The sequence below is a fragment of the Sarcophilus harrisii genome, chromosome 5 (assembly GCF_902635505.1).
Source record: "Sarcophilus harrisii chromosome 5, mSarHar1.11, whole genome shotgun sequence".
NCBI classification, from domain to species: Eukaryota; Metazoa; Chordata; class Mammalia; order Dasyuromorphia; family Dasyuridae; genus Sarcophilus; species Sarcophilus harrisii.
The window spans coordinates 67976255-68003625 of NC_045430.1; the positions used below are offsets into that span (position 1 = coordinate 67976255).

The following is a 27371-nucleotide window of genomic DNA, read 5'->3' on the forward strand; positions in this document are numbered from 1 at the left end:
AATATTCTTGAGGAGTTAACTTAAATTTGTTATAAAGATATTTTGTTAAAATAGGCAACAGAGTTTTTAGGTTTTTGTAATAGCAAAAAGTATAAATAATTGAAAATTTAGGAAGTATTGTAATAACAGTATGCAAATAGCCTTTGAAAGAGGCATTGTGATATACCAAATAAATCATTTTCATTGGCAATAAGTACAGAATCAAATAAGTTTATATTTGTTATCAATCTGTCTATTTTTCGGTATCCCTTGGCTTTTTTACTCCAATCTGCCCTCTATATTTCCTCATTCTACCTTCTGGGTAGCCAGACTCCCATTCTGGCTTTGAGTCTGCTCTACTTCAGTGTACTCCATGCTCAGAAAGTATTCATTCCTCAGATCTTCAATTATTAGTAAGCATTCCCATTTTGTCAGGGTGTATTACCATATAGTTAGTTTTAAGAGGAAAATGTTTTGATTATATGAATAATTTAATGATATTGAGGTATATAGATGGTTACTAGGTATAATCCCTTCACTGAATATTTACATTGTAAAGAATGCAAATTTAGAAAAAATTCCAAATGAATCTCTAGTTGGTATCTTATTCTGGCAAAGTATTGTTCTCTTCCAGATATTTTATAAATAGGATTTTTTTTTAACGGGGCAATTGACTTTTCAGGAGTTTCTAATAACTGTTTCAGATTATGTTTTAAAAGTTTGGAAAAATAATTTGTATTAATTTGTATTATTTATTCTTGAGTATCATGAGATAATTTTTATATTTTCATTTTTCATTGCTATTTTATTGGCTAGTTTCTTTCCCAGAAAGGGACTATTGTAGGTAGATATTGTGTTTTATGTATGTTTAGAGGTCTCTGCTAATTTTATATATTTAACAATGATTAAATTAGTAATAGCAATAGTTTTGATAAATTATTATGAATTCTAGGTTTATCTTTTGAAACTTATTTAATTCCTCAAATCTTTGAAGAGGTTCTTAATTTTGCATATTCAAGTGTGTGTGTACATACACACATATATGTATGTTTATGACAGAATGAAACATATGAATTGGAGAGCATATCTGTGTGTGTTGTGATGGGGGAAGGGAAAGATGGTAGATATAAAATTAAGGTGTCAGTCATTGCCTTTGAACAAAAGCACATTCTCTTTAATAGCATGTATGTGATTATCCATACTTATATATGTCAATGTATATATATATAAAAATATATACATACTATATATGAAAAAAACTATATTCTTTTCATTTTAGGTAGTTTCTGCAAATGTACTTTATTAGTTTCATAAACATTGGAGATCTAAATAGGCAGTTTCTTTATGCTTATAGAAAATTTCTCTGATACAAGCCATTTGTACTTACATTTTTATGAAACGAAATAAAAATAAATAGACAAAAAGATAGATATAAAGATATCTATAAAGTTAAAAGAAGATATAAAATTTAGGTTAGGGCAATATTGACATATTTGGGGCAAAAATCTTTCCAAAACCAGTTACTTATACATAGTAGGCAATAAGAAATGATTGTTGAATTGATTGAATGTGGCAAAAATATTTAGTACTGCTTCATGGTTTCATATCATAAAGAATTTGAACTTTTTTTCATTACAGCCACTGTGAGAAAGCCAACATTTGTGAATGTAAATAGGAACACAAAAATATGCATAGGAAGGAAGAATTTAGAATTTTCAATGCCTTCTCATTATAAAGTATCCAACCCCTGTCTCAACATAGAAAACAGGTAATTTAAAACTGGGAGTTGTTGATTTTTTTTTTTTTTTTAATTTAGAGACTTTGATCAGTTATTGTTAACTTTATATATCTGATTGTATATTCAAGAGTGGGGCATTGTGATACTGTCATTCTCATTCCTACCACTATTTTTCATCTCTCAACAATCCTTATTTGCCTTTGTAAAAACATTGCTTTAGAATTTGTCAAGAGGCAAAGCTTATAACTGTCTTTATCTATACTTTATACAGAGCTTTAATTTCTTTATCATGTGTTTCAAGCTTTGGGCTTAGCCAATTTTTGTGCAATTATTTAACATTTCTGACTAAAAAGTCCTGAGTTAGTGATTCCTAATTTGGTAAAAAGTGATGGTAAGAACCCTGGATTTAAGTAAAAGGCTCTAGATTCTTCTAGAAAGTGCTTCTTGCTCTCTCTGGGAATTTGAGACAAGTTATTTTCCATTGTTTTGGATCTCAGCTTCTTCATTTGCCTTCAAAAGTTTAGACTAGAGGATTTTCAAAGCCATTTTTAGCCTGAAATCTTGATTCTCTGAATCCATGACTTCTGTATCCAGCCTCCTAGATACCAGAGCTATATGCAAGATTTTTTTACTAATGTAGTGCAATTAATTAAACTGTAAGTAGAAAAAACTATGAGTTACCTCTCTTAATGTAAATTCTTGACTGGCTGAATTATCATCTTGGATCAGGTCATCCAGTAATAATTTAACAATTGCTGGTTGGCTTGATTACTGATTGACAGCCTAGTATGCTGTGGCAGGAGATTGAGGAATGCTGAATGATGATGGTATTTATTGTATTCTTTCTTTCTTTGTCTTCAGTAATCACCATGATAAAATATAAGTACAGTACTTGAAGGTAGCCTGGGTGCCATGCGATTTCTATTAAATTTTCAGAATTACTTTCTATTTTCTTGTGATTGTGGTAGAATTGGGCATCTTGAAATAGTTCATTACTCTAAAATGCTTCTAAAATGTATTTGTCATCTTTTGTGGTATTGAAAAAGTTTAAGAGATATAATTTCTGGATAACTTAATAATTTTATTAATAAAGCCAGAATTTTTACTAAAAGTTCAGTGATATTCTCAAATGTCAAAGGCCCTCATGTCAATGGATTCATGGTTTATATGCCTGTGGAAAAGAGATGTCCTAAGAGTGACAGTCAACTGTGACTGATTAATAGTTAATAAGAAGTAGACTTTGTTACAAAGAGAAGTATGAAATGCTGAGAGTGATAATCATATAATTCTTGGTCAAAAAGACTCTTCCTGTATCCAGACTATCACCTGCCTTGAGAAAGGAAACTATCTTCCTCCAAAGCCTGATTTAGTTGGGTGGAGTAGCAAGATTGAGAATGTTAATTTTATCTTCCATCAGCCCTGTCATTGAGACATTGGATTGGGAAAAAAAGGGGAAAAAAAGCTTGGATTGCCCCCATTTTAATAATCCTTTATTAATATGAGAGAAATATCCATTTCTTTCACTACCCAGCTCCGTTAATACTTTTCCAGTTAGGAAATGATATAATATCATAGACTTTGAACATTTAATTTGGAGGGAAAACTCTATTTGTTTTATAAGTTTCTACAAACTTATATGGAATGTACATTTCAAAACTATTATAGAGATAATAAATTATATTAAAATCAAGTTTTTGTTGTAACCTATATATTTTTCTTGTAAATTTTCAGTAATAGGCATCAGCAAAGGATAGACATTAAGAAAAGATCTAACTCCGTTGAGATTAGGTTGTTTTAAAATAATTGGAGGAACTTTTTCTTTAGCTGAGAATACCTATAATTTAAGATGGAGCATTTATTTATTAATATCATTTTTAGGTCCTAAAGTTTTATGGAATTGACTTGCTTGCATGGCCTTTGACTCTAGTCCTATTTTAATAAAGTTCAGAGGGGTCCTTTATTTATTGATACTTAATTTGGTTTTATATTATTTATAAGCAATCCATATATGAAGCCATGCTGAGCAGATCACTTCAGGTTATATTAAATTATGATTTAGACTGTTCATAGTTCTCTCAGTCTTCCCTTATCACTGAAATGTGAAATCCTAAGTGCAATTTACCAGTAGGGCAGTTATTGTGCTCTAACAAAGTAACTCTAACAAAGGTTCTCTCTTCTTTTGAGGTTACTTGTAGTCAGTCCATATAAAACAGCCTCCATCATATCTTCTGAGATATTATTTTTAAACTGTCCTTCATACTGGAGAGATGACTGTGCTGTCAGGATGATCAGAGAACCACTGATATATCTTGTATAGTAGGGCAGGGATGTAGGCACTAAATAATTATCATTAAATCATCACTTCTCTATCTCTAAAAGTATATCACAAAAATCACATAATTTATAGAGTTTTGGATTTTCACTTCCTTTTCCTAATTTTAGGGTTTTATTTAATTTATTGATTCCTTATTCTTTTTACCTTGATAATTTATTCTTCTTCTCCTCTTTACATATTATTTCATTGCCTTTAGAATTTCTGGTCAGGCAGAATAGTTTAATATTAGTTGGATTTCCTTTATGTTAGACAGTCTTTTTCTTGATTTCTTGCAAAAATTTTTTTCATAGAATTTTAAAGTTTCTAATATATCTAATGTTACCTTGCCCCGGTTCATACTATTGTAGAACCCACAGTAACAGGAAAAATATTGAATTGATTTATAATCCCTAGAAAGTATAATGGTGAACAAACATCTTATGACTGGTTGACTAATATTCCCCCTGATAGGTAGTTGTTTGGCTGAATACCATCACTCCAATCCTCCCTCCTCCTTCTTCTGTTCTCTCTCTCTCTTTCTCATTTTTTAAAGTTCTGAACTAACTCCTCCTCTCTCCATCCCATACTAGAGAAGCCATTGTTTGACATACATGTAAAACCATACTATGTATGTGTCTATTGTTCTGTTCTTTTTCTGGAGGTGTACAGCATCTTTTCTTGGTTCCATATAGTTGATTTGAATATATTATTCAGAATATCTTGATTGTTTCACATTTATCTTTTTAACAATATTGCTGTTACTATATACAATGTTCTCTTGGTTCTGTTCACTTATCACTTTATGCAAGTTTTTTCCATTTCTTTCTAAAATCAACCACACCAACAACACAGTAGTATTCTATCCCAATCATGTAACACAACATTTTTCAGCTATTCCCTAATTTATGAGTATTGTCTCAATTTCTAATTTTTTGTCAGTACAAAGAGAGCTAGTATAAATATTTTAGAACATCGTTTTTCTTCCTTTTTCCCTGATCACTCAGGGAAACAGATCTAATAGTGGTATTGCCAGGCAAAAGATTTTATGACTCTTTGAGCATAATTCCAGATTGCTCCCCAAAATGGTTGACTCAGTCCAGAGTTCTACTAATAGTGTATTAATGTCCCTCTTTTTCCATATTCTCTCCAAGATTTGTCATTTCCCCCTTCTATCATTTTAGTCATTCTGATAGGTGTTAGATGATAGCTCAAAGTTATTTTAATTTGCATTTCTCTAATCAGTAAAGATTTGGAACATTTTTATATGACTATACTTTTGATTTCTTCATCAAAAAGCTGTCTGTTCATATGCTTTGACCATTTATGCAGTTACTCATGTTCTTAGACATTTTGATGAGGTGCAGGAATGGGGGCAGAAATCCCCTCTGGTCAGAGGCACAGGTCTGATGCGAAAGAATTCGCAAACCTGAAATCTGTGTGGCAAAAAGGGATTTATTGGCACTGAGAAGCCAGCTTGCTAGGAAGACAGATTTCTTAGTGGGCAAAAAGTCCTTGCAGGACAGCTTGCTAAGAGAGCTTCCTTGGCAAGCATCATCCTGATTAGGATTTCTGCAAAGACAGTTTGACCAACCCTTGGTTATATGGATAAATCTTGGCCTGGGTGCTGGGGAATAATTTGTGCTGACTATCAAGCCAACATCTCCAATTGAATAAAATCACTTAACTGGGAGTTTGAACTACTGGGAGTGGTTCAGGACTAATTTTCAACTAGATAGAAGATGCAACCACGTCCCTGGCCAGGTTCTCCAACTGAATGAGACCACTTAACTTGATTCCCTGAGGGTGGGCCTCTCCTAGAAGAGAGTTGGAGACCCAGGAACTTTCCCCCGAGAATGGGGAAGTTTCAGGGTTCACACCCATCATTTCCCCCCCCCAAAAGATCTCATCAATTTGACAAGAGTTCTCTTTATAACTGAAGTATGAGACCTTAATCTGAGAAATTATCTCTAAACCTTTAACCCCCCAATTTTCTGCTTTTCTTCTAACTTTGACTACATTAGTTTTATTTGTATTAAAACTTTTAAATATTATTTTTAGAGAAATGCATATTAAAACTTTAAGATATGATCTCACATTGGCTAAATTGATAAATTTGATAAAATTGATGTTGGAGGTAATGTGGAAAGTTCTTTAATTAAATCTGTTTTAGTTCATAGTTGCTACTCCTGCTTTTTTCTTCACTAGCTGAAGCATTTAGTTCATGATTGCTACTTCTGCTTTTTCTTCACTAGCTGAAGCATAATACATTTTGCTCAAGCCCTTTATTTTTACTGTATATAGTCCTCATTTAAAAAAATATTTCTTCTAAACAATATATTGCCAGATTCTAGTTTTTAAGCCATTCTGCTATTTCCATTTTATGGATGAGTTCATTCTGTTCATATTCAAAGTTAAACTTACTGGTTGTGCATTTCCCTCCATCTTAATATATCCTCATTCTTTATCCTTCTCTCCATCTGTTTTTTCACTCTCTCTCCTCAGACAGCTAATTGACTTTTAACTACCACTTCCCTAATTTGCAAATCTTTCCCTTATTCTCTTCCATTGCGCACCTATTCCTTCATCTACCCACTTTTATGAGTCCCTCACTTATCCTCTCCTCTCTTTTAAGAATCTTTCCCTTAGTCTCTCTTTACCTTCTTATTTCTTAATTTGTGCATCCTTCTAAAAATGAGTCCTCTTATCCTGTGTTTTCACCCTCCTATTTCTCTGTAAGTTAAGAAGACTTTGATACCCTTCTAGAGATATGCATATGTTATTCCCTCTTTAAGTCAGTTCTAATAAGTTCTGAATAAAGTTCTATTACTACCTGCCCTTCATCTCCTTTTACCTCCTTTTTAGCAGTTTTTCTATTCATGCTTCATTTATATGAGAAAATTGCTTCATATTACCACTCCCTACCCGACTTTATTTTTAAAGATCACAATATCATATGAAACCTCAAGCCTTCTGTCTCCGAATACTCTTTCACATTACTCAAGTAATAATAGCATTCTTAAGAATTGCAGATAATGTTTTCCTATAGGAGAAATAAGTATTTTGATCTTATTAAGTTCTTTAAACTTACTCTTTTTTGTTTACCTCCTAATGTATTGCTTGGGTTGAGTGTTTTTGTTTTTTGTTTTTGTTTGTTTGTTTGTTTTTACAAATACCTGGGAGAGGAGGGTAAGGGAGGAAGTATGGAAGAATAAGAAAGATCTCCCAATGCAGACTTTCTACATCAAATTCATCATGAAATTCTCATATCTCACTTTAGATACTTTTTTTTTTTCATGATCCAATGGCTCTTCAGTGCAAAAATCTAGAGGAAAATCCTTTCTTTCATTGTCCATATTACATCAGCAATTCCTCCCCTCCCCTTGCTCCCCCATGTAAGTAGTTTCCCTCTCTGCTATTTCCTCCCCCAGAAGATACTGATTCAGTTGAAATCAGGGAATTTAGTTCATAGTATTTTAGATCAATTCTTCCATCTTTGTTTTTTACTTTTAGGTTTCTTTCAAATATTTAAACTAATAATTCTTCACCTGAGTTCTGTGAACTTTTAAAATTTTTGATAACATTTCAGTATAATTAGTTTCCTTTGTAATCCTTTGTATTTTATGCAATTAAAAACATTCTTTTGAGAGTCAGTTGGCTTGGACTACCAATAAAATCTATGACACAAAAAAGAAACCCAACTTTTTTGTCTCAATTCTGTCTTTCCCTTAAAAATAATATGGAATGATTAATTTCATTACTTAGCATGTTTTTGATCATTATGTTCTGCAAATCAAATAGTATATTCAACATTGGCTTTTTTCAAGACTGTTTCCTCTCTTGTTGAAAGTTGATATCTTTTCATTGATGATTAGACTTAGATTTGCGTATGTTATTTTGCTTTGAAGCTTGAATTTTTTAAAGAATATATTATTCCATTCCCTCTAATGTTTTCTCTTGAATGTGGAATAAATTTATATTACTAAAATTGCTTTTCCTTCATATTTGAGGGTCTTTATCCTCAGTGTTTGCAACATTTTTATTGAAATTATTAAAAATTTGGAGTTTGAAAGGCAAGTTTGGACTTTTTCTGTATTATCTTAATCAGTGATTTGTTGTCTGAGAATTCTGAAAATTTTTCTTGTATTTTTTCCTGAACTATGGTTCTTAGGTTAAAAACCAAAACAAAACTTTTAGCTATTTCCTGTTTGATGGCAGTTCCATCAATGATGAAGGGCTAATGAAGAAACATTAGCCTCCAAAGGATGAATGGAATACAAGTTGAAGCATGTTATTTTTCCATTTTTTCCTTTTCTTTTTTATTTGAGTCTTATATGAAATGATTAATATAGAAATGTTTCACAGAATTGCACATATATAACTTATATTTGATTGCTTCTAATTTCAGGTAGGAAGGAGGAGAAAGAGGAGAGATGTAATTCAGAACTCAAAACTTCAAATAAAAATGTTTAAAAATAGAAAAAAAACTAATGAAAACAAAAAAAACTTTTTTTGTACATTAGTTTTGTTTTATTTTTTTGTTTTTGATAGGAATAATTCTTTTTGCAATCTATCATCCCTGTAATTACCTTCTTCCTTTTGTAGAATGACTATGTATTAATAACATAGTCACTAGCTTGACAGGGCTGTGAGCAAAGGGACTTATAAACCATTTATTGTATTATATAAACAGGAGTTTTCTGATCATACACATTCACAATAAATGTGTTTTTACAGCTTTTCTCATGCAAGTTGCTTAATAATGTGCTGTAGCTTATTCTTGTCTACTATGTATCTTTCTACTGCCCTGTGAGCTATTTGCAATTTGGTAGCACCAACTAGATAATATTAGTATTAAAATGCTGGGCCTCTGTAGCTGCAAAGCATTTGGAACTACTTAAAGAACAGGATTTATCTGTTTTACAGATGGCAAGAAACAAGAATAGTTAACTCAGAAAGTAGATCTGGCATTTAAAAGTATCTTTTCAGCCTACAGTTGGTTATAGTTTTTGAAATAGAATGATAGTAGAGGTCATCTTAGTACAACGCTTTCATTTTACAGGTAAGACCCAGAAGAGTTATGTAATTTGTCCAGTGTAACAATACAGCTAATAAGTGACAGATTTCCAGCCAGGATTTCCAAGCATGGCCTCTGATTTGAAAGGTAACCTTCTTACCAGAGTGCCACATTTTCTTAAATAATGGCACAATTCTCAGAAGGTACTTAATAGAGATAAATCTGCTCAGCTCTGTGATTTGGAACTAGGTACTAGACAAGGAAGCTTTCAGTTGGCACCTATTCCATCACAATAGCCCAATATAGTCTGGAACTTCCTTCTTCTTGGCTTCACAAGATATATTTCCAGCTAGACATTTTTTTTTCTTAGGTTCTCTAGACCTCTTTGTCTTATCTCCTGTGTCAAATTGGACTGGAAAACTGATTCATGATTTATTTATCATGATTCAGTCTGTTTCATTCTTTTTTGTAGAGGGCTGAAACTCTTGAGTCAATGCACTGAGGTCAGGACAGCAGAGCACTTGAGGCTAACTACTAATTGGACAATACTCTATGGGTATATGCTTGGAAAATGGCCCTTCCCACTATCCTGTGCTGACTCAATGATTGGTGTATACAGAGGATTGTAGGAGGGACTAGGGGATGGAGTAAGACTAGCCAGGGTCACTTTTGCGGTAGATGAAGAAGAAAGAGGTTGCAGAAGATCCTCTTCACTTCTACCCCTAAAGACCAAGAATAAAGACTGGACTTTTGCTTATCCTGACTCCGGCTGATTCTAAGGTATCCTGGGTGCTAACGCGATTGACACTTTTTGTTTTATGGGGGAATATGGAGGAGCTTCTTGTACTCTCCCACTTGGCTTTATCCTCTCCAATTTTTTTCTTTTATATTGTTTTATTTTTTTAAAATTAAAGCTTTTTATTTTCAAAGCATATACACAGATAATTTTTCAACATTGTCCCTTCTAAAACCTTCTGTTCCAAATTTCCTCCTCCTAACCCCAACTCCTTCCCCTATGTCAAGTAATCCAATATATGTTAAAACATGTTAAAATATGTTAAATTCAATGTACGTATACATAGTTATACAATTACCTTGCTGCACAAGAAAAATCAGATTAAAAAGGGAAAAAATGAAAAAACTAAAATGCAAGCAAACAACAACAAAAAGAGTGAAAATGTTATGTTGTGATCCAGACTCAGTTCCCACAGTCCTCTCTCTGGGTATAATTGGCTCTTTTCATCATAAGATCATTGGAAATGAGCTCATTCATCTCATTGTTGAGAAGAGCCAAATCCATTAGAATTGATCATCATATAATCTTGGTGCCGTGTATAATGATCTCCTGGTCCTGCTCGTTTTACTTTGCATCAGTTCATCTAAGTCTCTCTAAGCCTCTCTGAAATCATCCTGCTCATCATTTCTTACAGAACAATAATATTCCATAACATTCATATACCAGAAGTTATTAGCCATTCTCCAATGATGGGCATCCACTCAGTTTCCAGTTTCTTGCCACTGCAAAAATAGCTGCCACAAACATTTTTGCACATGTGGGTCCCTTTCCCTCCTTTAAATCTCTTTGGGATATAAGCTCAGTAGTAACACTGCTGGATCAAAGGGTATGCACAGTTTGATAGCCCTTTGGGCATAGTTGGTTGGATCATTTTATAACTCCACCAACAACAAATTAGTTTCCCAATTTTCCTACACTTCCATCCCAACATTCGTCATTATCTTTTCGTGTCATCTTAGCCAATCTGAGAGTTGTGTAGTGATGCCTAAGAGGTGTCTTAATTTGCATTTCTTTGATCAGTAGTGATTTAGAGCACCTTTTCATATGGTTAGAAATGGTTTCAACTTTTTCATCTGAAAATTGTCTGTTCATCTTTTGATCATTTATCAATTGGAGAATGACTTGAATTCTTATAAATTTGAGTCAATTGTCTATTTTACAAATGAGGCCTTTATCAGAACACTTGAATGTAAAATTTTCCCCCCATTTTATTGCTTCCCTTTTTATCTTATCTGTACTTGGTTTTGTTTGTACAAAAACTTTGTAATTTAATATAGTTCAAATTGTCTATTTTGTGTTCAATAATGAACTCCAGTTTCTTTTTGGGCATAAATTCCTTCCTTCTCTACAGATCTGAGAGGTAAATTATTCCTTTCTTCTTCTAATTTACTTATAAAATCACTCGTTATGTTTAAATCATGAACTTGAATAGTCTTATTTTTGTATATGGTGTTAGGTATAGGTCAGTGCCAAGTTCCTGCCATGCTAATTTACAATTTTTCCAGCAGTTTTTGTCAAATAGTGAGTTCTTATCCCAAAAGCTGGGGGTTTGGGGTTTGTCATACACTAGATTACTATAGTCATTGACTGTTTTGTCCTGTGAACCTAATTTATTCCACTGATCAACTATTCTATTTCTTAACCAGTACCAAATGATTTTGATAACCACTGCTTGATAATACAGTTTTGGGTCTGAGACAGGCCACCTTCATTTGCATTTTTTTCATTAATTCCCTTGAGATTCTTGATTTTTGTTCTTCCTATGAACTTTGTTATTATTTTTTTCTAGATCTGTAAAGTAATTTCTTGTGAGTTTGATTGGTATGGTACTGAATGAGTAGATTAATTTAGGTAGTATTGTCATTTTTATTATGTTATTTCAGCCAACTCATGAGTACTTGATATTTTTCCAACTGATTAGATCTGCCTTTATTTGTGTGGAAAGTGTTTTGTACTTGTGCTCATGTAGTTCCTGAGTTATCTTGGCAGGTAGACTCCCATATATTTTATATTATCTACAGTTACTTTAAATGGAAATTCTCTTTGTAGCTCTTGTTGCTGGACTTTGTTGGCAATATATAAAAATGCTTATGATTTTTCTGTGGATTTATTTTGTATCCTGCAACTTGGCTAAAATTATGAATTGTTTCTAGTAGTTTTTTAGTTGATTCTCTGGGATTCTCTAAGTATACCATTATATCCTCTGCAAAGAGTAATAATTTGGATTCCTCCTTACCTACTCTAAACCCTTTAATCTGTTTTTCTTCTCTTATTGCCAAAGCTAACATTTCTAATACTGTATTGAATACTAATGGTGATAGTGGGCAACCTTGTTTCACCCATGATCTTCTTGGGAATAGTTCTAGTTTTCCCCATTACATATGTGCTTGCTGATGGTTTTAAATAGATGCTACTGGTCATTTTAATGAAAACTCTATTTGTTCCTACACTCCCTAGTGTTTTTTAATAGGAATGGATGTTAGATTTTGTCAAATGCTTTTTCTGCATCTCTTGAGATAATCATATGATTTTTGTTATTTTGGTTAGTGATACAGTCAATTATGCTAATAGTTTTCCTAATATTATCCTCCCTAATCTAAAAAAATATTGATTTCAGCATTAATAACTGATTGCTAATTTTTTTTTGTGGGAGAAAAGCCCTCAGAGACTAAATACAACAATTAAACATGAAAAACCAGGGAGTTTATAAGGAAAGCATGGTGTCCAGGAAGAAAAAATAATAAGGTTTTAAAGACTTATATCTTTCCCTCAGTTTTTAGGTTGCTTAACTATTGGTTTATCTGTTTTTGTGCTGAGCTCAGTTTTCCATATTTTGGTAGCATAAAGACTCCTAGCTTCTTCTATGGCATAGGGGGAAAGAGTGAGATGTCTGAGCAGAAACATTTCTGGAATGGAAAAAAGTACACCCAGATCTTCAGTGGCAATCCTAGTTTATGATCAGACCTTGGAATCTGTGAGGGAATGCTATTCAGTGAGTGGTCTTTGAGTGGACATTTTTCATAATAAGAACTTTTTATTTTCAAAATACTTGCAAAGATAGTTTTCAGGATTCACCCTTGTAAAACCTTGTGTTCCAAATTTTTCTCCCTCCCTCCCCACCTCCTTTTCCCCTTAGACGGCAAGTAATCCAAAATAAGTTAAACATATGTAATGTTTCTAAACATATTTCCACAGTTATCATGCTGCACAAGAAAAATCAGATCAAAAAGAAAAAAATGAGAAAGAAAAAAAATCAAGCAAACAACAACAAAAAAAGGTGAAAATACTATGTTGTGATCCACATTCAGTCCCTGCAGCCCTCTTTATGTTTGCAGATGGTTCTCTCCATCACAAGTCTATTAGAATTGGCCTGAATCACCTCATTGTTGAAGAGAACCAAGTGTTTTTCTAGCATTAATTGATGGGGTTTTTACTTTGTACAAGAAGATTATATCATCTTATCTTTGGAATAAGCTGAAATTACTTTATATCTGAAGCTTAATTTCTTAGTTGTAGATGTAGTAGTAGGAGAGATTTATAGAAAGGGGCTATTTCAGTCTTGATGGTCACATCCCATTTCATTCTGTTTTATTTTTATTTTATCTATCTTGTCCATTTTTGCCAAATTCTATAGAATTGGAAATAACTTTCTCTGGAAAATTTGGAAGAAGAATCTTTTACCTTTTGTTTTTTGGTTTATTTCATATTATCAACAAAAAATATTTCTTTAGTATTTGTTTTTCCTGGAACAGTCCTTTATTGAACCTAAGCAATAATTTGGGTTTTAATTTATATATCAAGTGTTCCTATAACAAAAGAAACATTTTTATTGTAGATGGTACACATATCTAGGGGTGAGAAATGTTGAGGGGTAAGAGACAGCAATGGCTAACAGCAATGGAATCATGAAAGAATTCCCAGTCCCAATCTGCAAGAGAGGTTTTTGGCACCAAAAAAAAAAAGTTTATTTTCACACTGAGAAGTTACCCAGCAGGCCAGTTCCAAATAGGATTTAGCAAAGATTTGGATACAGAATCTTGTCTTTTATTAGCCTTCTATCGTTTGAGGCTAGAGAGCCATTAGGTACTAATTTTCAAATCAATAAAGGATGGTGATTGTTTCCCAGACCAAAGTGATTCACAAATTAATTGGAGGTGGGTGATTCCCTTAGGAACTAGTAGGAGGGTGGGAATCATTTTTAGGAATTTCCCCAGGCCAAGTGGCCTATCCTCCACAAAGATCAGGGGACACAGTTCCATCACATCAAACATATAGATGTTATGACTACTTATCTTTTTAATATGATTTTGTAATGAATTTCAATTTTTGTAGAAGCCCTTATATTTCTAATTTTGTTTTATTGCTTGTCAGAAAATAATTTTTCTTCATAAATTTAATTTCTTGAGTTAAAATTTTAAAGATTGAAATGAAAGGAGCATTATGATAACATTTAACTTTTTTTGACTTATGACAGCAAACATTTAAATATGGCAAATATAACATTTGTAAACATTTTTCTACAAAATATAAAATGGATAATGTTGAGAATATAGCGAAATTATTTAACTTTTTTTTCTCTTTAGATTCTAGGTGAAGAAGATGTGATTTGGAAGCAAGATCAACATTTATAATAAATACCAATCAATATGACCCAATAACTTTGCTTAATAAAATAAATATGACTTTTGGATGGGAGGAGAAAAAAATTATAGATCATAGATTTAGAACTGGAAGAGATCTTAATGTGCAGATAGGCCCAATCTCAATTTATAGATGTTAAACCTGGGAAAATGCCCTGGGTCATACAAGGTATAAACGTTGAAGGTAGGAATTAAAACAGAACCTCTGATTTTAGAACTAATATTCCTTCCACTGTATTAATACTACTTATCCCTCTGTGCAAGTCCAAATGTTTCTATTGAGATTAATATCAGAAAATAAAAATGGACATTACTTTGGAGCTGGTTTTTCATTGAGATTATATTGTTGATTTTTCCTCCTTGTATCTACATCCAAACCCATGAGACAGACTAGAATTGAGACTTTATTTTTTGACAAATCAATGTTGACTGGGATGAGTTTTAAGCAAATAGTTGAACAAGCTTAAACCTAGATACATTTATGTGGCATTTAAACCCCTTCACAAAAGTACTTTTACTGGCTCCAAAAGTACTTTTAACTTTTTTTTAAAGTACATTTATACTCTTCCTGCTTTCTCAAGTTCTACCAATCTAGTCTTCTTACTGTTCCTCACCTGCAATAGCTTGTCACCCATCTCTGTGCTGTCCCATCTGTACTTTTCTTTCATTAGACCTTATTTACATTTGTTTTATTTTATTTATATTTATTGTACTCAGTTTTTTAAGTATCACAGTTTAAAACAGTCATTGAAAAGCTAGAGAATATTCACAACAGGGCAGCCAGATTAGTGGATAAGTTGTTAGTCCTTGTCATGTTAACATCAGTTGAGTTAGTTTGGTATGAGCAGCTTGGAGAAAAGACTTAATGGGAACATGCTGATTTTGTTCAAATTTTTAAAAGATTATCATGTGCAAGAGAAATTAGACGTGTTTGTTTCCAGAGGATATAATTAGGAGAAATTGGTAGGAAATGCAAAGAAAACTTTAGATTTGAAAAAGGAAAATTTTCCTACTTATTAAAGATGTTTAAGTATGAACTGGACTGCCTTGAGCTGGTTTAAATTCCCCCTCCTTGCAGATCTCAAGCAGAGACTAGACTTGTGTTTCTTGGGTATATTTTATTGTTAAATCCTTTTGTGTGTAGGTTGAACTAGATAGCTGCTGAGTAAGTTCCAGCTCTAAAATAATGTGGTTCAATGAATGCAAGACTTCAGGATGTTTTAAATAGTTTCCTACATAGATTTGATAGTATAGCATTGCTCTTAAAGAAAACTTTTTTTTTTTTCTATAACTTTGAGAGAACGCCTATTGAGTAAATAGCCTCTACTAATACATCAGCAACTGTTGTCTAGCTAATAGACAAAGAGGCAGTAGTGTGTCATAGTGGGCATCAAGCTTCCTTCAGAACTGGGACAATTTGGATTAAGGTTCTGTTGCTACACATATATAAGCTTTGTGACTGGTCATGCCATCTAACTTTCAGTTTTATAAAACTTTTAGTTGCTCTTTGATAAATTCAAATATTTTCTCAATCGTTTAGTTTCAAACTATTGTGAAATTGTCCATTCTTTTTTTAAACCCTTAGCAAGTAATAAATGATATGTGTTCTTATTTTACTTGGAACTATGTATCTTTTTTGGGGGGAGTTATCTATCTGGTGAACAAACAAAAACTGAAAATGTTGAAGTTCAAACATGAGATTTGAGAAACAGAAAAAGGTAAATGAATTATAAGGAACAATCCAAAAATAAATTGTTTACATTGAAATATGGGAAATGATACATATGTACTCTCTGAAACCTATCATTAGAAGTCATGGAGTCATATAAGAAGTTTGAATATACAGAAGGGAGTGGTTTTGTTATGGGTTAATGATCATAAGAAAAATGGAAAGAGAGGAGGAAAGTAATGCACTGTTAGAGAGGGGGGAAAGAAAAGGTGAGGGAAATTATCTCACATAATTAAAGGGCATATTTAGATATTTATACATAAGAGGGAATTGGGAGGACAGGCTAGGGAATTGGGAGGACAGGCTAACCATAGGTATTTAATCTGAATTGGTCAGAAGAGGATAAGAATGCACACATAAGGTTGAGTAGAATAATATATTTTATCAGGGAAATAAGGGAAAGAGGAAAGGGGTGGTATTAAAGGGTAAATTAAAGAGAAGGATTATTTCTAAGGAAAACAAGTTCTAATTAAGAATCTATAAAATATAGTTATAGCTCTTTTTTAAGTAATAAAGAATGGGAATCTGAGTGTTTATCATATGGTAAATCATATAAATGTCATGAAGTAATTGTGCTGTAAGAAATTATGGGAGGATTCTGGGAAGATGATGGCAGCAAATTTCAAGCTCTCCAGATTTCCCACTACAAACAGAACAAATGTGCACCTCTGAGTGAACTCAATAGGTTAAAAATAAAGACAACTTTGAGCAGAACAGGAATCCTCCTGGGACAACCCAGGAAGACCCAAAGAAAGACCCAGATTGGGGATTAACTCATGTGAAAGTGCAAAAACCTCTGGGATAGCTCTTCAGAAATATTCAGTGGGAGCTTGGGGTGAGCTGTCTTTTCTGGGAGCAAACCACAGGAACTTTCACCTCCTGGACAATGTGGGGAGTTGGGGGTCAGAGTACAGGAAGACAGAGTAAACTGAAATTATTAGAAAGGCCAGGTCCAGCTGTGCTCCAAAGGCGGTCCTGAAACAGAAGGAACTAACATACCAGGTGACTGCAGAAGCAGGAGTGCAGGCATGCTGCAGGCTGCAGGTGCTTGAAGGAGTGGAGGAGCTTTTGGTTTGGAATTCTATGTCAGAGGGGCAAGCCAGAGTGAAACTAGAGTAAAAAAAATTATTCTGTATTTAGTTCAATAAATAAATATAAAAAATTTAAAAACAAATTATGAAGGTGATGGTTTCAGAGAAATCTTGGAAACTTTATGAATTCTTGCAGTGAAATAACAGAGCCAGAAGAACAATCTAGATGGTGATAATATTGACAAACTGCTACATTATAGTGACAGCAATGCAAAAAAACTTTGACAGAATTAAGGAATCCAGTCAGTATAATGACCAACCACAACTCCAGAAAATAAATGATAAAACATTCTACCCTGCCCTCCATTCTGTCTGTCTGTAAGCTTGTGTGGAAAGAAAGGCAGAAAAGGGAGAATTTGGGTGGTGGGGAGAGCAAACATTGATTCTGACCTGCATCTTCCTTGCTTTATTTTAAAATATCATTTAATAACACAGAAACACATTCTCACTGTTCCTATTGACTTGTTTGATTTTCTATTTGATCTTCAGCTCTTCCTATTATGTTTGCAATAGAGACAAAGCATCCCAGAAGGTATCATGAAGGTGATTTTCTGCTTTTCCCAGGAACTCTTGTTTTTGTGATTTCCCCCCAAAATATATCAGCCTGGAACCAGTGCCATTGAACTCCTTCTTACACCCAATTCAAACAGTTGGTTGTAACAGAAACTAGAGCACTAGAGAGATTTTGTTACCTGGCTTCAGGAGTATTTGATAGGTGCATGCCAAGTGCTGTCCAAATTCTGGCACTTTATATAGAGTATATAGTAATCAATTGTATGCTGCAGTGCATTCAGCCACAGCTCTTCTATTTCCCTCACTTTATACATCCCCTGGAGAGTTTTGGATTTGAATAAAGGAATGCTAAGAATGGGGAGTAGATTATGAACAGGTAAAAAAAAAATAAATTAAGTTTATTATGTATCCATAGCTTCACCTTAACCTTCAACCTCTGGGATGTAGCTTTTTATTCAATAAACTTGGACACTAAGCATTCTCTAATCTTTTGCTGGATGACACAGAGTTAAGTTCCTTTCATCCCTGCCCCTCATCATTATGCCTTATTAAGTTAGAAACTATCCTCATTTCATTGATCCCAAACACAATCCTATAGATAAACAGAAAAGTCTCCTATTGGTGCCAGACTAGCTTCTTGTTTAAAATTTGTGTTTGACTTTTGATGGGATTCTGGGCCTTTGGCCCTGCACTGAGGGCTGCTCAGCTAACCAAGACTTCTTTATTGCCACCTCTTCTCTCCTTGTGAATAGTAATATAGGTATGCCAACTTCTGTACTTTTGTGTTTGTACTGTTTTTTATCTGAACTCTTCTTCACTACAAAATTATTAAGTCAGAAAAAGTATTGAGTTTTCTTTTTAGAGTGAGAGAACCTTAGTAGATATTAAATAAAATATTCCATTATTATTTGCCAGATTTGTGAACTTTTTCCTGAACTCTTCTATTTCCTCTAATCATTAATACCAGTAGCTGATTTTTAAAGAATAAGCCATTAGAATGAATTTTTTAAAGAGTTAAAAACAAATTGCCAGTGTCAAAAATGAAATAAGAATTCAGAACAAATGAAACAAAGTATTAACAATTGCAGTCAAGGAAAATTTTTGTCAATCAATCTAAATGAAAAAGATGAATATTTTTTAAAATTTAAATGCCCAACAGAATAAAAAAAAATAGCTAATTTAGGTAATCCAATCTCAGACTTTAATATTTAACTAATCCTTTGATGATATTGTATGGTATGGGTGTTGGGCTCCCTCCCCAAATTAACTAATCAGAGACATCTTCAAGTACAAAGAGAAAGCATTTATTTAATCCCTGTAGAGAGAGGCCCAAGCACACCTGGGAGACATCTCAGTTCCCAACATGTGCTCATTTACCTGACCAGCCAGAAAAAGGTCAGCTGGTTAAATAGCAAAAGATCCAAGCCTTTTCATCAGATAGACCAAAAGGAAGTAACCATCATTGACCAGTGGTCACCAGTTCCTGTGGGTCATATCACTTCCTGTCACTGACCAAGCCCTTTAGGACAGTCTAGGTCTAGGGATCATGTGACTTCCTGCAACCTGGGCCCATGACCTGATCTTACGTCTTTGCAGACCTCTGGGAATAGGGATTACATGACTTAGGCCTAGTCTCATAGACTTCTTGAGAAAGCTTCACCTGTCTATTTTACTCAGTCCCATTCAATATGAATATGTTCTTGACATTTAAATTGGGAAGAAAATGAAACTATAGAGCAATATTTCTAATGAATGTTCATGCAGTGACACTGGCTTCCTTGTTTATGAAAACGACACTGTCTCAGCTTGACATTTTCTCTTCTTGTTCCCTATGTCTGGAAAGTCCTTCCTCTTTCATCTTTGCCTATTGGCTTCCTTTATTTACTTTAAGGTCTAAGTAAAATGCTGTGTTACAGAAAGCCTTTCCCAATTCCCCTTAATTCTAGTCCTTTTTCTTGTCCCCTCCCTTCATTTATCCGGTATGTAACTTGATTGTATGCATCTGTTTTCTCCCTCATTATTAGATTGTGAGCTCCTTGAGGCTTTTTGCCTTAAAAAAAAAAATTAATTTTCAATTACAAATTGTCTCCCTCTTGCCACCCCTCTTCCCATATTGCAAAGTCAAGACACACAATATCCATTATAAATATTGGCCCTTTTTTTGTATCAGCAGCACTTTGCAATATGTCGGGTACATAATATTAAGTATCGATTGATCTAATGACTTAAGGAACATACATAGTAACTATGAATATAACTAAAATTTAAAAAAAAAAACTTTTTATTTTCAAAACACATACATGGATAATTTTTCAACATTGACCCTTACATAGTCTTATGTTTCAGATTTTCCCCTCCTGCCCACCCAATGGCAAGTAATCCATTATATATTATACATTTAAAAACATAATGTTAAATCTGATATGTGTAAACATATTTATATAATGCTCTTGTTGCACAAGAAAAATCAGATCAAAAATGAAAGAAAATGAGTAAGAAAACAAAATGCAAGTGAACAACATCAAAAAAAGTGAGAATGTTATGTTGTGATCCACACAGTTCCTTCAGTCCTTTCTCTGGGTGTAGATGGTTATCTTTATCACAAGATCATTGAAATTGGCATCAGTCATCTCATAACTAAAACTCTTTACAGAAATACATAATTGGAGACTTATTAATGGCTAATGGTTGGGTTGTGCCAGCAAAATTAAGCTATCATTAGATAAATTAATTTGATTCAATGTCCATATCAAACTATAAAATATTACTAGAAAAATAAAACTTAACTGGAAAAAAATAAGGTAAAAATTTCCTAAGAAGATAATTGACAAAAGTGTTAAGGAAATGGGGCTAGCAGTATCAGATCTCATACTATTCTACAAAGTAATAATCAAAAAAAAAAATGATTCTGGACTGGTTAAAAAATAGGCTGATAATGAAGGAGACTAGTAAATGCAATATACAAAAGCCAATGACTCTAGTAGATTTATATTCAATAAATTAAAAAAAACTTGTTTAGATGGGACTGACAAAAACTACATAGAAAATTTGTAAGTGGAAAGGGAAACATAAATTGATTAGACATAACTCCCATGATATACCAACATAAGCTATAAATTGGTATAGGACTTAGACATAAAGAATAATAAAAACAAATTTGAAAAGCAAGGAAGTGAATACTTTTGCAACAATGGAGAGAAAAAGATTTCATGACCAAACCAATACTAAAGAAAACCGTAGGAGATACACTGGGCATTTTTGATTATTTAAAATGAAAAAGTCTTGCACAAACAAAAACAATTCAATTAAAATGAGAAGAGAAACAATTGGGGAAACTTCTACAAGTTTTACTTATGGCAGTGTCATATCCAAGATTTATACAGCACTGATTCAAAGATATAAGAATACCAGCCATTATTCAATTCCTAAAGAGTCAAAAATACTGAGGAAGAAATGCAATGAATTAATAACCATTTTTTAAAATGCCAAAATCATTAGCAAATTGATTAGAAAATTATAAGTGAAAACAAATCTGAGGTTCTATCTTGTGCTTATCAAATAGCAAATGATCCTTAAAAAAGGGTTGTGGAAATACCGACTCTCCTGGGGTAGACTGCAAATTGAGCCAACAATTCTAAACAATTTGGGGCAATGATCCTAAAATTCACTAATCTCAAAAGCCAAGTGATACTGCTAATAACTCTGTATCTCAAGGTAACTAAGAAGACAAAGGGTGGAGTCAAGAAGACATTAAGGCAGAAAGTCACCTAAAGTTTTCTAAATTCACCTCTAGTCAATTATAAGCTAATACCTCAAAAGAAATTCTTGATAAGAAGAACCAGTGGAGGATAAAACAGTTTTCCAAATCAGGACAACTTAGGCCAATAGAAAGGCACGCAGGTAAAAAGGGAGTGAAGTCCATTGCAGATGTTGTCTACGAAAGTCAGCAACAGGCAGGATCCCAGCAAGGGAGCAGTGAGGCCCTGAAACCTGGGACTGGCTAGCAGCAGGACTACATGTCATGAGCACAGGCACAAAGCAAGGTCTCATGACCCTAGTGCAAGAAGCATAGCACAGTGTCCCCTTCACCCCAAAAGCAGAACCTAACTTTAACATAAAATTAAAAGTTATGGAGTAGACTGAAAAATGAACCAAAAACATGAAAGAACTAAATGATAGTTACTAAAGTAACAGGAAAGATCAAAACACAAATGCATAAGACAACAATGTGAAAATACCTACATTCAAAGTCTCAAAAGAAAAAATGGGAATTGATCTCAAGCCTAAAAATAAGTCCTGGGAGAACTCAAAAAAATCAAAAAATTGAAGAAAAATTGAAGAAAATAAAAAAGAAATGAGACTGATACTTGAAATTACAAAAGAGTCAACAACATGGTAAGTAGAGCACAAAAAAGTGGAGAAAAGATGTATTAAAATTTTCTAAAACAAAAACTATTTAAAAAGTAAGATTGGGCAAACAAAAAAGGAGATACAAAAGTTCACTGAAGGAAGTAACTCCTTAACAATTAGAATAGGATGTGTGGAAGCTAATGACACCTCAAGACATCAAGAAATAAATAAAGCCAAAAAGAATGTGCAATATGTCTTTGTAAAAAGTTTGACCTGAAAAATATATTGAGGAGATATTTAAGAATTATTGGACTCCCAAAAACCACGATAAGAAAATAGCTGAGAAATCATGTTTTAAGAAACCTGCTCTGATATCCTAGAAGCAGAAGGCAAAATAGAAATAGAAAGAATCCAGAGGTTACCTCTTTTTTAACATATACATGGATAATTTTTCAACATCCCTTGCACTCACTTCTGTTCCAACTTTTCCCTTCTCTCCCTCCACCCCCTCACCTAGATGGCAGGCAGTCTTATACATGTTAAATATGTTATAGTATATCCTAGATATAATATATGTGTGCAGAACCGAACAGTTCTTTTGTAGCACAAGAAAAATCTGATTCAGAAGGTAAAAATAACTTGGGAAGAAAACAAAATTGCAAGTAGTCCACATTCATTTCCCAGTGCTCTTTCTCTGGGTGTAGCTGTTTCTGCCCATTTGATCAATTGAAACTGAATTGGATCTTCTCTTTATCGAAGAAATCCACTTCCATCAGAATACATCCTCATACAGTATTGTTGTTGACATGTATAATGCCTGGTTCTGCTCATTTCATTTAGCATCAGTTCATGTAAGTCTCTCCAAGCCTCTCTCTATTTATTCTGCTGGTCATTTCTTATAGGAACAATAATATTCCATAACATTCCTATACCACAATTTACCCAACCATTCTCCAATTGATGGGCATCCATTCAATTTCCAGTTTCTGGCCACTACAAAGAGGGCTGCCACAAACATTTTGGCACATCCAGGTCCCTTTCTCTTCTTTAATATCTCTTTGCAATATAAACCAGTAGTAACACTGCTGGATGAAAGGGTATGCACAGTTTGATAACTTTTTGAGCATAATTCCAAATTGCTCTCCAGAATGGTTGGATGCATTCACAACTCCACCAACAATGCATCAGTGTCCCAGTTTTCTCACATCACAGATTACCTCTTTAAAGGGATCCCTCAATGAAAACCAACAGGAATAATATAGCCAAATTCCAGAGCTTCTAGGTCAAGGAGCAAATATTGTAAACATCCAGGAAGAAACAATTCAAATATCATGGATCCCCAATCAGTAAAATAAAAAAAAATTAGCAGTTTCTACATTAAAGGATAAGAGAGGTTGGAATATGATATTCCAGAGAGCAAAGAGCTACAATTATAACCAACTATCATCTGCCCAGTGAAACTGAGTATAATTCTTTAGGGAGAAAAAATGGAAATATTGGATTTTCAATTATTCCTGGTGAAAAGACCATTTACATTTCTATATGGGAAGATGATATTTGTTAAGTCCTAAGAAGTCTATCACTATTAGGGCATTTAAAATTCTAAGAGTTTTATCACTTTTAGAGGAGCTACAAGTTGTATAATGGAGGGCATGGATAAGATGATATCCCCTCCCAAAAAAAGCTAAAGAGGATTGCACCGGAAAAAGAGGGAAGGGAGAATAGAATGTGGTAAATTATCTCATATGAAGAGGTACAAAAGGCCTCTTACAATGGTCTTTTGCTTTAACTTTACTCTTGCTGAAATTGGCTCAGAGAAGGAATAACTCACATTCAATTGGAAATAGACATCTATATTGACCTATATAGGAAAGCAGGATAGGAAGGGGATAATTGGAAAGAAGACACTGACTAAAGCAAGGGCAGATCTTGGGGAGAAAGTAGAGGCAAAACACTTTTGAAAAAGGACACGGTTAAAGAAAAGACTAAGAATGATAAAAGGGGGAAAATAGGACAGAGGGAAATACACAGTATCAATCAAATACAGAAGAGCAGAAATATTAAGTGAATTTATTTCATAGCATCCTACAATAAAAATTAGATTCAATATAGGGACATGGAAAAATAGATTAAAAGTGAATTAGAAACTAAATCATCTAATCCTAAACAATGAATGAGTTAAAGAAAAAAATAATAGAAACAAATTCATTAAAGACAATGATAATAGTGAGACAACATACCTAAATTTATAGGAAGCAGCTAAATTTCTCAGGGGGAAAATTATATTTCTAAATGCTTCCATCAATTAAATAGAAAAGTAGCAGATCAATATATTGGGCATGCAACTAAAAAAAAAAAAACTAGAAAAAGAACAAGTTCAAAACCCCAATTAAAGACCAAATTAGAAATTCTGAAAATCAAAGGAGAGATTTTAAAAATTGAAAAGAAAAAAAAACTATTGAAAAAATAAATAAAACTAGGTGCTGGTTTCATTAAAAAATTAGATAAAGGTGGCACAGTAAATACAGCACCAGCCCAGAAATCAGGAAAACTTTTTCAAATCTGGTTCTCAGACACTTAACACTTCCTAGCCGTGTGACCCTAGGCAAGTCACTTAACCCCAATTGCCTCAGCAAAATAATAATAATAAAGCATTGCTTTATTTGATTAAAAAAAAAGAAAGTAGAAAATTAAATGACCAGTATCAAAATTGAAAATGATGACAAGAAGCATGTAGTCATCAGATGACATATTGAATACCTGTCCTGGAAAAGAAACAAGCTGCTATTATTTTCACTATTTTAACTGTAATTTTGGTGACCTTCAGCATATCTGATATAAGTAATTTGAAACATGTCCTTAAAAAATATTTGAAATTTACCAAATTAAAACAAAGCAAAAATTAATTCAAATAAACTAAATGAAGGGGAAATTAGTTACTGTAGTAGTATATGAGTTTTATTAACAATAGATTACAACATCTGATAGCTTCCTTTTTTAATCTAGTTCCTTGTTAAATTCTTAGATTGATTTTTTTATACCTTTGAATTTTGTTGCTCTAAGGAAAAGTTCCAATTGCTCTGCCTTAATTATGGTTTTAATTGTTAAGTGTTATTTTCAGCACCCTTCCTTCAAAATGGAATCAATCACTACTTAGTTGTTCAGCTATTATTCAGTCCTGTCTTTTCATGACCCCATTTGAGGTTTTCTTAGCACAGATTCAGGAATGATTTACTTTTTTCCCCTTCCAGCTTATGTTGCATAATAAATTTAGTTTCGGCTTCAAATTTTTATTCTATGTATGTGTTTTTTAAGAGTGTGTGTGTGTGTATTTAAAGCAATGTGTTAATGGCGTTACAATTTCTTATCCTATCAGTTTCTTTCATTTTGTTGTTCAATTTGTTCAAATTTAAATATGAATTTGTCTGATATTTTTTATTCACTTGCTTGTCTAGTATTACTTCCTTCTGACTTTCTTCCTTGTTTGTTGTGTTCCACTCCTCTTTTATTACAGTATTTTATCCTGTTAATTACTTTTGTTTAATCTACTTTACAGCTACTCTGTTCTCACAGATTTTGTTTTCCTTCTCAGATTACTACTTCTTCCATTTTCAACCCTTTCTACAATTTTCAGGAATTACTTAACCTTATAAAAATTTTTTTAAAAATTAATTTTTTTATGTTCAAAATACATACAGAGATAATTTTCAACATTCACTTTTATAAAACCTTGGTTTTTTTTCTCTCTCTTCCCCCCACACCCTTCCACTAGATAGCAAGTAATCCAAGGTGGATTAAATATGTGCAATTCTTCTAAACATGTTTCCACACTTATCAGACTACACAAGAAAAATTCAGATCAAAAGGGAAAAAAAGAGAAAGCAAAAAAAAGCAAGCAAACAATAAGAAAAACAACGAAAATACTATGTTGTGATCCATATTCAATCCTCCTAGCCCTCCAGATGCAGGTAGTTCTCTCTTTCTCAATTCTATTGGAACTGGATGGTATCATCTCATTGTTGAAAAGAGCCATTACTTAACCTTTTGATTTTATTTTCCTTTTCATTTTATTCTTATATATAGAATTCTTCTCTTTTTTTTTTACTCTCTCAACCAAATACTTAATTCAAAATCCCTCTAATTTTTCTTCCTACTATCTTTTTTGTTTTCCTTCTTTATCATATTTTTCTAAGAAGGATGTCTTTAGCTCTTAAAGTAACAAGTATTAGTTCTGTATTCTAATTAGTTTCTATATTTTTGTCTTTGTAGATTTTGTTCCCTTTATCTATAGAGCCCCATTTATGCAAGGTGCTGTATCAGGTTTTCAAGGCTTAGCATTCTCCAGTATTTATTCTTAAGACTGTTACACTGTTGAACTTCTTGTCATAGCATATTGTAACTGCAAGTTATTCAAAAGCACTGTTTATGCACCGTGTGCAGGTTTAAGACTTTCTGTGCTGAATTTCAGACATTCTCTTCCCTTAGTGCACAGTCTCTTTCTGTTTTGGGGTATTCAGCACTGTGTGCTCCTAGTCAGATTGTGTTTGCAGATTTCTCTCTGTTCAAGCTGACCCAGGCTGTAAAAATTACTATTATTTTTTCTCTCTTAGATTTCTTAAATTGATAAAAAGAAAAAAAGGATTTCTTTAAAACCATCAGCAACCATTTATTTGTAATAAGAATAAGCTTTAAGTCTTCCCAGTAAGAGCAGGTGTGAAATAAGGATGCCCCCTATCATCAATATGATCAATATGATAATCCTAGAAATAGCAATAATAAAAGGAAAGGAAATAGAAAGAATTAGAATAGTAAATGAAGTAATTAAATTTTGCTTTTTTGCAGATGATATGATGATATACTTGAAAATTCCTAAAGGCTCAACTAAAAAATTTGTTGAAAAAAATTAATAATTTTAGCAAAGTACCAGGATATAAAGTAAATTTACACACACCATTAACGTTCCTATATATCACAAACACAACTTTGAAAGAAGAAATTGTAAGAGATATCACATTTAAAATAATGCTACTTTAGAACTATGCCCAAAGGACTATCAGACTGTGCATACCCTTTGACCCAGCAGTGTTTCTACTGGACCTATATCCCAAAGAGATCTTAAAGGAGGGAAAGAGATCCACCTGTGCAAAAATGTTTATGGCAGCCCTCTTTGTAGTGGCAAGAAACTGGAAACTGAGTGGATGCCCATC

General features: G+C 33.1%; 1 protein-coding gene across 1 annotated transcript in view; it reads left to right on the forward strand.

Annotated features, from left to right (window-relative positions):
• Nucleotides 1-21818, forward strand: part of C5H12orf40 (chromosome 5 C12orf40 homolog) — a 37021-nt gene extending 15203 nt beyond the window's left edge. Inside the window, exons 4-6 of the mRNA XM_031940165.1 lie at nt 1618-1747; nt 13037-13095; nt 21619-21818. Of these exons, the coding sequence (XP_031796025.1) occupies nt 1618-1747; nt 13037-13095; nt 21619-21818 (389 nt within the window). The remainder of the gene's footprint in view (nt 1-1617; nt 1748-13036; nt 13096-21618) is intronic.
• The last annotated feature ends 5553 nt before the right edge of the window (nt 21819-27371 follow it).